The following is an 11,549-nucleotide window of genomic DNA, read 5'->3' as shown; positions in this document are numbered from 1 at the left end:
TATAATATAATATATAAAATTAATTACTGCGTTTTTAAAATTTTAAATTAATAATTTGACGTCGTCGTGGCAGAGATTAATTAGAAAATTGTGTATGCGAAAAAAAAAAAATTCTAGTGAAAAATGATAAAAAAAAAAATTAACCAATTATGATAATTAAATTAGATAAAAGAAAAAATTTTAAGTCTCGCGACTCAATCTCCATTATCATCGTGATTAAAATATATAAAAAAAGTAATAATTAAAAAAAAAAAAAAAAACAAAAAAGTAAATCACGACGACAATTGTATATGTATTTAGGAGAAATGTGTAAAAACGCAGACGCAAATCAACGATAGTAAAAGTTTTTATGATAATATTTTCTCAAGGCAATGTCCGGCCAGTTATTTACGCAATAATCCGACCGTTAATACTTGTACGTGCTACGTCTAGCCGAAAGATATAACGTCAAAACTACAACATAATATTAAAATTATAGTAATAAATAATAATACAACAATGATAAATAATGTTCCCTCAGTATCTTGTAATAATTTTCACGCGCATGCAATATTAGGGAAGAAATAAAAAATTTAATGCTCTGATAGTTTAATTCCAGAGGGTTGTGAGGGACGTTAAATATTATTTAATTTAATAGGCGGGGTACGGTGAGTTAGCGGGAATTGTTCAAAAAAATTAAATTAATTAATAAAATAAATAAAAGTAAACTAATTAAATAAAATAAAATATATGATTTAATTGTAATGGGTCCTGTGCAAAATCTTAATTGATTTATCGATATTATTCAAGTTTTTATAAACTTTTATGTAATCAATGGCGCAAATTATAATGTAATTTATTTTTTAGATGAATTTGAGTGTATAAATATTATAATTATTATTATTATCATTATTAATATTATTAATATTATTATTATTATTATTATTATTATTATTACTATTATGGGGGTCAAGAGAAACGTAGTGTGGAATCGAGTATTTGTCATTAAAGCTTTCTTTATAATAATTATAGTTATAAAAATATTTTTATCACGATAACTGTAATCAATAATATTGTATTATAATAACGTATTATCTATCGTTAAATTTTCGTTAATCGTCAGTATCATCACTACGTTTTATTTTACTACGACAATTACTATTTAAATAAATAAATAAACGATAGAGTTAATTTAAAACATATCGAGCAATTTAACAAAATTATTTTTAAAAATGATTAATATTGTAAATTATTTTTAAATTATTCGCGTAACCGAGAGAAAAAAAAAACGGGACGATGCAACTGATGAGATATTAAAAAATATCTCTGAATTTTTTAAATTAATTAATATATCAAAGACAAATTGGAAAATAAGTGCGTTTCACCTGCCAAATCTAGTTTATTATTTCTTCTTTAATAAGATAATGACAATCGGTGTCTAGTCTTTCGGCAATTAATCCGAACGAATTTTTATTATAAATTATAATTAATGTAAATTTATTAAATGAATAAATTTATTAATTTATGTAATTCGCTCGATTAAAGCGATTAATTAAGGTGATTATAATTAAATATATGGTGTTTACGCAAGACAGCGAACAAATAATTTAAGTCTCACCGTAAATTTGTCCATTTTATTTAATTAAAATTATTATTAGTAATAATAATTATTTTATTTTATTTTATTTTATTGGTGTAAAGCATTGTCAGTATAAACCCAATATATCATACTACTGAGCTCTTGAGACACCTGGGGCTTACTGGGTTTGCCTCGTAGCTCATTAGTACGCAATCATTGTTATTAATAATTGTAATACTGTAATTCTAATTCTAATTGTAATTAATTAATTATGTTACTTTAGTTAGCGACCAAAAAGAAAGAAAAAAAAAAAAAATTACATAAATCAATGCACAGATGACCCATAGACTGATCGATATATCGTGTATTTTAAGAATCAAAATTTTATAGATTATTGATGTATTATCTCCATCGTGATACAGTGGCTTACGGTTAATTGATGATTTTACCTAGTTACAGTACTTGGTAATTCATGGGAGGAAATATAAATTAATTAATTAATTATTAATGTGAATAATAAAGTGAAAGAAAAATTAAAAAAACGTAATTAATTAATTAAAATATTTATAATTAATAATGAATATAATAATTAGTGAAAATTGATAAAATGATTATTGAAAATAATTATAATTAAATAAAATAAAATAATAAAGAAGAAAACAAAACTGATATGATCTGTAGAGCCAGTGTCGTTTTATCGAGGTCGCTTTTACTAAAGTCACCCGCTGAATGTATTATAATAATTATAAAGAAAAAAAATAATAATAATAATTAAATACGTCTCTTAAAAAGTGTTTAAATGTAATACATAATTAAATTATATTAATTAATTAATAATCGCTGTTTAATTAGCGATTTAATCCTTGTTGGTAACAAAAAATTGTTGGTATATGGTTTTTTTTTAATATATATTTATTTTTTATTGATATACTTTATTTTTTATTAGGATTTTAAAATTATTAAGAGCTTTCAATTTGTTATTTTATTTATTTTTTTTTTAAATAATGATAATAAATTTACCAACAATTTTTTGATGTTCACAGCTAACAACTCTCCCCGCCATATTTTTAGTAAATTATATCATTCAAAAATAATGGAAGTAATATTTTTTAATTATACAAGCCTAAAAAAAATAAATTCACTGGTGTTTAATGATAATTAATTATTAATTATTCAAACAGTTGTTTTCATTTTTACAAATTCATCTATTTTAAATGCATCGTATAATTATGTGAATAGTTTATTAACGAACAATCAATAATAATAATTATTAAATAACACTTTGGATTTTTTAAATTAAAAAAATAATAAAAATTTATAAAAAATATTAAGAAGTAATTTATAATCTAATTATGCTATGAAGATTGAAAATCACTGGTGACTTGTGGACCTCGAATTTTTTTTATTCACTCAGATCAACACTCATTCATTTTTACTTCATATCACAATAATATTTTTTTTTTTTTATTTATTTATTTTTTTTTTTTTTTCCATTGAATTATTGGTGTACTTACCATACAATTTTCTATAAAATAAAATAAAACAAAATAAAAAACTCTTAATTGCGTATTTGATTTTTAATATTTACTTTTTTAAAAATTATTAAAAAAATGGACTTGTAGGAATTTTAATAAATTTTTTGAATTTTTAGAGCTTCGAATATTTCCCACCAGAGGCGCGCAAATTTTAAAATAAATATTAAAATTTTTTGAATTTCAAACGAGTAAAAAAAAATTTTTGAATTTCGCGCTTTTTCCAATATCACTAGAGGGCGCTTCCTTAAACGTACGCGCGCAATATCAGTGCCGCCATTTTAGATAATTGCCTATATATTTACGGTAGTTTTTCAATACGTAAAATTAGCGCCCATAAAAAACACACACAGAATAAAATTACACTCGTGGTTGAGCAGTGCCCCAAAAAGTGCCTAAAATCATAAAAAATAAAAACAATTGACAGTCGAAACAAAACATGTCTAATAACAATTGATAACTTACAATTATTAGACAAATAACAACTCAGCGGTTTGACTTCCGGTTTTCTTGGTAAAGACGCTACATTTTGATGAGCATAAGCATACTCGTACCCGCTGAAGCCATACTGGGCATGCTTATTAGTATATGTTTTAATATACCTACATATAATACATACATTCATAATCTCGATCGGCGAACTTTATTTCAATAGTGCGTGTCTATTGTAACGTATATAACTTTTAAAATATTATTTTTATTTATTTACTTTTTTGTATTCTCAGGCTCTGAGGTGAAGGTGGTAAATATTATTTTGTGAAACCGTGGCTATGACGGTATTTTATTGGACAACTGTGAACTTGAGCGGAGCTCTTACTACGGAAATAACAACTGCTATTAGACTGTGGGAATAACCACTAAATTGGTAACTTGTAGCTGCACAATATAATATTTTACTTTTGTAAGTACAATTTTTTATTTTTTTTTTATCTTATATAACACTGAAGTTGACAGATATCAAAAATTTATTCGAATTTTGTAGCAATTAAATTATTAAAAAAAAAAAATTTTAATAAAAAGTTTCACATGTGAAAATGAATAAAAATTACAAATGACAATTTTTAGAAGCATTTTTTTATTGTAATTAATTTGTTAAAAAATTTTTTTAAATTGACAGCTGACCGCTAACTTCAGTATTATTATATTGTGTGTAATTAGCAATTATTAACCTGTAATTAATTTTATTAAAAAATTTATTTATTAAAGTGAGGTTAGTAACTCCGTAAATATTTTTTTTTAGTGAAAAAAAAGTGCTTGAGGGTTTGATATTGAAACAAAAGGCAAAAAAAGGATAAAGCAACGGAGCACGCGATGGATGTCGTGGCTGCCGATGTAAATGGCGGGAATGCCGAGGTGACGCGTGACCATTCGCCAGACCCAGGAGCAGACGTATGTAAGTCTACGATAACCGGCGACGTCAACACTAAGGATTTCAAGAGCAAAGGCAAGGAGGATGCTGACAATGTCAAGGAGAACCAGGACCTAGATCAGGACACCACCCAGCAATCTGATGCAATAGACGGTAAAAAAGATGTCAAAGATAAAGTTGGTGATAAATTAGTGTCAGACGAAGTGGTTTCGATAAAAGAATCAAACAGTGCAGCACACGATAGTAATAAAATGGACGATCAAGACAAAGAGGTTAATGGTGATGTTAAGGGAGTTAGTGTAAGTAAAAAAAGTATAGTAACTCCTGTGAGTAAACGAAAACTTAGAAAAGTAAAAGCCAATTCGACGAGCACCGTCGAGAGCGAGCCCCAGGATTCGTCAGTGGTCAATACTAATTCCTCCAGCAGAACGCGTAATCAAAAAAGAAAGTTGTCAGAGCCTGATAATCATTCTTCTGATGATTCTGAGGATTTCTTGGGGTTTGATAGCAGTGAATTTTTAAAACCAAATCCTGCTGTTGAGATACTCAAGAGGTTGATTGCCCAAGCAGAAGCTGAGGTTTCTACGCCTCAACCACCGGCTAAGCGACAGAAACTCTCGCTGTCCAAGGTACCGCCGAAAAAGAGTGAATTGAAAGCTGAAGATCCACCGACAGGTAAATTTATTAATTATTTAATTAATGAAAAATTCATTAATTTTTTTTAAATTCATACAATTTTTTTTTTTTTTTTTTTTTAGAAACCAAGGGTAAAAAGAAAGCGGAAAAAATAGACCAGTCTGGAGAAATAGCCATTATTGCTGCGGTTAAAAATAACGCGTCTGGAAAGTCTCCGCCGTCTGCCAAGACTCCTGTCGCCAGAAGAGGTATGCGGAATTCTCACGCTTCACCGGCACTGAGTATAGTCCCCAAAGTTAAAGTTCCTTCTGATGTTACTCAACCGGAGTACAAAGAGCCTTTCAAGTATGGATGGAAACGCGAACTTGTGTACAAAAACGAGAGTGATCCGGCGAAAAAGACTATTGAAGTTTCTTATTACACACCAAAAGGCAAAAGGGTTCGAAGCTTAAGAGAAGTCGCTGAATTCCGTGAGTATTTGTTCGGCAATAGAAAATTTTATTAAGATTGATTTTATTTTGTTTTAATAATTGAATTTTTTTACAGTGAGTACGGAAGAACTAACGATAGATAATTTCATATTCACCAAGGAACCCACGGGTATTAACGACCCTCAGTGTGAAATAATTAAAGATGAACCTACTGCAGTATGTTTTTTTTTTATTTTTAATTTTAATTTTTATTAATTACGGTTATAAATTTTGAACTTATTTTTTAAAAATAATTTTTACAGGCAAGCACACCAGTTAATGCAGGTTCAGCAAAGAAAGTTGTAACTGGAAAAAGAGTTCCCGTTCCGAAAAGACTTAGTGGAAAAACTTCACCATTACCTGCTGCTAAAACTCTGGCTAAAGCTTTGCCTATTAAAACAAGTACTCCTGGACTTAAAGTTAAGGTTCCTGTAAAAAGAGGAGCACAAAAAAGTAAGATATTGTTTATTTAAAAATAACAAAAATATTTTATTTTAAACAATACACTGAACCCTACAGCAAAGCCATTAAGCGAGTTCCATCAAAAATTCAGATTTAAAATTTAAATGTATTGATATTTATCAACTATTTAATTTTACAGAAGAGATATCACCGCCTAAAGAGACAGATGTTCACACGTGGACAAATTCATCAAGCATTACAAGACGTACGCAAGGTGGAACCGAAAAAGCGTCGCCATACAAATCAAAACGCTCATTAAAGTAAGTAACATCTCTTTCAGCTTATTTTATTTTCATAGTTTCTTCATATTCATACATATGATACCACTAGCATAGTTACTAGCATAAATAATTAAACCACCTAAACCGACTTTATGAAAAACTAATAACAATTGATGACACCTCATACCAATCCCATTAAAAAAAAATAAAAAAAAAAACTCTCGCCCTTCTTATCTTTTTGCTTAATCTATTGTTCTCTCGATCCCATCCCCTACCAACGCACGTTTACAGGACGAAGCTTCAGGAACCGTGCAGTATTCGGTGTGCCATGAGTATGGGCCTGATACCGAGTCTCCAATGCCGCGTCTGCCTCTGTCTGTATCATCCCGAGTGCGTAGGTCACGCTGAGAATTCCGTCACTGAAGATTATGTTTGCAAGGTAACTTGATTGATGAATCCAAAAAAAAAAAAAAAATAATAAATAAACGAGGAATGTAATATTTAAAATGCTTTTAGAACTGCCGGCAAGACAATGAAGAAAGTAGAAAAGTGACAATTACACCACCGCCTTTAATACCAATCAGTATGATTGGGACAGAGACTGCCAAGTCACTCTTCCCAGCAATTGATCGACAATCACCTTTAAAAGCTCCAAAGAATTTAAAACCTGATAATTACTCCAAAAACTCTCGAGATTCATTTTCGACGAATAAATTAAACACTGCTGCGTGGTACTCGAATAGAGATTCCATGCAAAGGCAAGATGGCTCGGAGCCTAAGCCAGCTCAAAATATCGCAATTGTTAATGGAAAAAAATTTATCGTTGTGCCTAAAAATAACGCTGGGTCTGTTCAACCGGCAATCAGGCCCAGAGCACCTAATAGGTTGTCTATGATTGACGATAATGATAGAATTAATTCAATAAATTATCCACGAGATTTAGAGAACAGAGAGCCTAGAGTTCTTAAAGAGACGATGGTTAATTATTCCAGAGAAGAAATTAGAAATTTGAGTAATGATAAGAGCAGGGATGCTGCTGTTATTGATCCTGACCAGAGACGGAATTCTGGTGATCAGGCTAAGACGGATGGTACTGCTAATCTTGGAGAAGAGACGCGTGAAACAATACCAGTCGTTCAAGAAGTAAAAGAACCTGCTGTAAGTAAAGAACAGGAAGAGATGTCTAAGGAAAATCTGAATGAAATTGTCAACACTGATGAGAAAGTTGAGAAAATGAGTAATGAAAAAATTCTTGAAATGATTGAGGAAAAAATACTCAAGTCAAGTGTAGAAATGGCTGAAAGGATGGATGTAGACGAGCCAAATACTTCTGACGAACAGATAAGGGAAGCTGAGTTCGATGGGTCGAGAGAAAATTTCGATGCGATGGAAGTATCTGAGCAAAAGGGCAAAGAGAATTTAAGTGAAAAAAAAATTGAGGAGAATATTGACAAAGAGAGTGTCGATAGAACTCAGGTGGAGGTGGATAAGTAAGTTGAGGTTTGAAATTTATATTTTTTACATATCTTTCCTTTATGAGGTTTCGGCAGTTGCTTTATTATACTTTTACTGAACCAGATTTTTTTTTTTTTTTTTTTTTAAATAGTTTGTGGTTTTTTTTTTTTTTTATTTTATTTTATTTTATTATCTTTTTACAATTCCTCTTTTTTACAATTTCGGTACTGCCATTCTAATACGTCGTATGCCACAAAATTTGACAAATTGACTTTTTTTGAAAAATTGAATCATAACAATATTATGCAAGTCGTATTAAAATTTTAAAGGTCAAATAGTTTAATTACTATTTAAAATTTTCTAAATGTGGAATACGACGTATTAGAATGGCAGTATCGATTTATAGTTTTGTGTTTGGCAGAGCATATGTTTGCTTTGTAATTGGAAATATAAAAACGTCCTACCGCTAAAATGAATTTGATTTTTTCCTGAGAAGCACACTGCCTTAGCTTCGAAAAGTGGCAACACAATTATACAAATAATTATTAGTTAAAATTTTTTTAGAATTGAATTCTGAAATTTATTATTCAAACTCTTGTAGTATCAACGTAATGTACTTTTATTTTTATTTTATTTAAAATATTTATTTATGACGAAGAAAGAATTAAAAATGCATTTACATTAATGCTACAAGAAGTAAAATATTTATTAAGTGCTTCAGATTAAAAAAAAAAAAAATCTAATTCATTTTTACTTTTTTATATTTGCAGATATAAAGGCATGTGCGAGCGAGAACACAAATTTAATTAAAAAATAACTTTGTTTAGTGCGTTCCTTCGCGATTATTCCTCTCCCATTTCAATTTCCTCTTCCTTATTCTATTTATTTTCATACAGTGACCGAAAAAATAATTACAATGATAAATAAAATTGCACGGCTGGAAAAAATTTAGACAAAAAAATTTTTGTCAATTTTAATCAACTTTTTTTTTTTTAATTTTTTTTATTTTTATTAAAATGGTTGACCCCACTTGAAACTATTTACCAAAAAATTATTAAATTTTCTGCTTTATTTTTTCCAGTCTTGTATTTTAAATAATTTTATAAAATATTAATAATTATTTAATTTAAATTGCAGAAAAAAAGCCGTCGTGCCCATGGTGGAAGTGGATCAGAGGCAGTACTTCATGGCGACAGTCTGTTCAGGCTACAATGCACTAACACGAGTCTTTCAATATCTAAAAGTGCAAGAATTATTGCGCGCTGCGCGAGTATGTAAAATGTGGCGCGACATCGCGGTGCATCCATCGCTATGGAAAACAGTGCGTATGAAGAACAGCCAGGTGACTGATTGGGATGGACTGGTAGCAACATTACAGAGGCACGGAACCCAACACCTTGACCTGCGTAAGATGCTTGTAGCTGCTGAGTCTGACAGTATTTGGGAGAAATTTGTCGCAGTAATTCCCAATGTAAAGACTCTGGTTAAACTGGAGCTGTGTCGCTGTCCCGTAATGGTTGTTGAAGAAGTAATAAAAGCCTGTCCCCAGTTGCAAGTGCTCACCGCAATGTCAATAAAATGCGACTGGCTAAACTTGAACAATATTGACAATTTAAAATCATGTCAAGAGCTGAGACTCAAAGCTATCACTGGTATGTCATTGTACGGAGATTTAACACCACTCCAAAATCTCTCTCAGCTATCGCACTTGAGTCTGACGTCGGTGAAAGAACTCGGCAAGAAGAAAATAGAAATTTTAGGGTCTCTTGCTAATCTTGAGTCACTTGAACTGGGTGAGTGCTCTGATTTCCCGTCAAAGTTCGGAACATCGGTCCTGTGCAAACTCACCAAGCTCGAGCGGCTGAGACTCGAAAAAGGACAAGGCAGCTGTTGTACTTTCGATATACTGAAAGGCGTTGCTAAGCTTGAAAAATTGCATCAACTCGAGTTGGTAAACTTTGATGTAAAGAATGGTTTTGATAAACACTTGGCCAATTGCAAAAATATCAAAAGGTTACTCATCATTCCGACGTACATTTCCCAGTCAGCTACGTCGAATAATATGGTCCTAGGAGGTGTTTGCGAATTATCCAACAGCCTCACGTATTTTGTATGGGGTGTCACGCTTGAACTTCTCAGAGTCACTCAATTGTTTGTCGATCAATGCAATCAAATGGACAAACAAGTGTCTGGAGATTCTATTCCGGTGTTGAAACCGGTTCCTTGTTTATCGCTAATTGAAGATCTTGATGAAGCCCAGAGTTTGACTAAAGGTAACTTATTTGATTTTATAAGAAACTAGAAATTTGAATAGCGCGCTACGCGCGCGCCTAAATTTTAACCAATAATGAATCGTGGCCCGTTTTTTGCGAGTTTCGACCTTTGACGAACTTCAAGACTTTCATGTATTTTAATTTAGAGGATTAAGAAATCATTCTGGTTCCGGAGCTCGAAAAAAAAAAAAAAAAAAAAAAAAAAAAAAAAAAAAAAATCATTTTTTTACACAGAAATTATTATATGCATTAATATAAAATTTATTCAGCTCACAAAATTTTTGAATAACACAAAAAATATCTAACTTTATTTTTTTTTTTAAATAAAAATAATTTTCAAATAAAAATAAATTAATACTATCATATTTAGAAATTAAAAAAAAATTTTTTTTAATTGTAATTTCAAACAAGTGCGCGAAAAAAAAAAGAAAAATTACATTATATAATTTAAAATTTTTCAGAAGAAAAATCGTCGAATTCTACAAATCCACAAGTAGACATTCTACCTCTACCCCAATTGAAGAAACTCCTTGCGGCTGCACTACCGAAGACACGAGTGAAAATATTAATGATTCCTTTCCATGCCACCTGGAGACAGAGTATTTCAGACTCTGCATCACAGTAATCGGCTAAATAATATGAATTGTATGATCGCATAATTTTTTGATGCACGTCCTCTTTTAATAATACGCGAGGTATGTAATAAAGGATGATGCGACACCGAATAAAAGCCATTTTAAATCGTTAAGGACATGCACTAATAATGAGACGCTTTAATATCACTCTGACTTTCCAGTACGTCAGTTATTATAAATTATTACGATTTGAAATATTTTTTTATCGAAAGAAAAATAAATTTATTTTTTTTTGTATTACATAAGATTTGGCAATGTAAATAATTTTTTCAATTATAAAATTCAACAAAAAAAAAAATATTAAAAAATTGATATTTTGTTTAAAAAAAATTAATGTTGGAAAGTTGATGCTCAAATTGGTGCGAAATAATTTTCGCTGATGTGTTAAAAAAATAATTAGATGCTGAAAAAAATTTTCGACAGACAAGATAACTGTCTCTACCAATAATAGTAAAACAATTTATCAATTCATGATATTAAGATTAATTAGTTAAGATTTTTCAGCATTATGACTATGTTGTATAAATGATTAATAAGTTGAATTTCTTATTTTCTTAAAAATTAACTTTATATAAAAAAATATCATATATATATATATTTACGCTGCAAATAAATTTAACACGACTAACATCTGGGTCGTTTATTATTTTCGTAAATAATTATTATGATAAGATTTAAATTATTTTTTTTAAATCTACGCATAATAATAATAATAATAATAATAATAATAATAATAATAATAATAATAAAATATAGATATATTTCTTCATTAATAATTAAATAATGTAAAATGAATTTTTAATGAAATACTGCAGCGTTAAATCAATTAAATTTGTATTACTATAATTTTATAAAATTTATTAAAAAAATAACAGATAATTATTTGTTACTTAAAAGATATTTTTTTTTTTATAATTCTGATACAGGGATTAAACTTT

The 11,549-nt window shown here is 29.5% G+C and overlaps 1 protein-coding gene and 1 long non-coding RNA gene across 2 annotated transcripts; one reads left to right on the top strand and one right to left on the bottom strand.

The window, feature by feature from the left end:
* Window positions 1-660: 660 nt before the first annotated feature.
* On the bottom strand, window positions 661-3,673 carry LOC141535673 (uncharacterized). The gene is made up of 2 exons (XR_012480629.1): window positions 3,556-3,673; window positions 661-3,485 (listed from the first exon to the last, which is right to left on the bottom strand). It is a non-coding gene; the product is annotated as an uncharacterized LOC141535673 (long non-coding RNA).
* Window positions 3,480-11,318, top strand: LOC141535672 (uncharacterized). The gene is made up of 11 exons (XM_074255739.1): window positions 3,480-3,744; window positions 3,816-3,991; window positions 4,331-5,134; window positions 5,218-5,565; window positions 5,642-5,742; window positions 5,829-6,018; window positions 6,167-6,287; window positions 6,540-6,687; window positions 6,765-7,738; window positions 8,841-9,976; window positions 10,438-11,318. Exons 3-11 carry the CDS (start codon window positions 4,402-4,404, stop codon window positions 10,599-10,601), a joined length of 3,915 nt encoding a protein of 1,304 aa, XP_074111840.1. The 5' UTR covers window positions 3,480-3,744; window positions 3,816-3,991; window positions 4,331-4,401; the 3' UTR covers window positions 10,602-11,318.
* The last annotated feature ends 231 nt before the right edge of the window (window positions 11,319-11,549 follow it).

This window comes from Cotesia typhae, unplaced genomic scaffold (assembly GCF_013202065.1).
Source record: "Cotesia typhae breed Kobodo isofemale line unplaced genomic scaffold, CoteBio_Ctyphae scaffold_152, whole genome shotgun sequence".
Classification (NCBI taxonomy): Eukaryota; Metazoa; Arthropoda; class Insecta; order Hymenoptera; family Braconidae; genus Cotesia; species Cotesia typhae.
The sequence above is the reverse complement of the archived record's forward strand: the minus strand, read 5'-3'. Positions and strand labels throughout refer to the sequence as shown.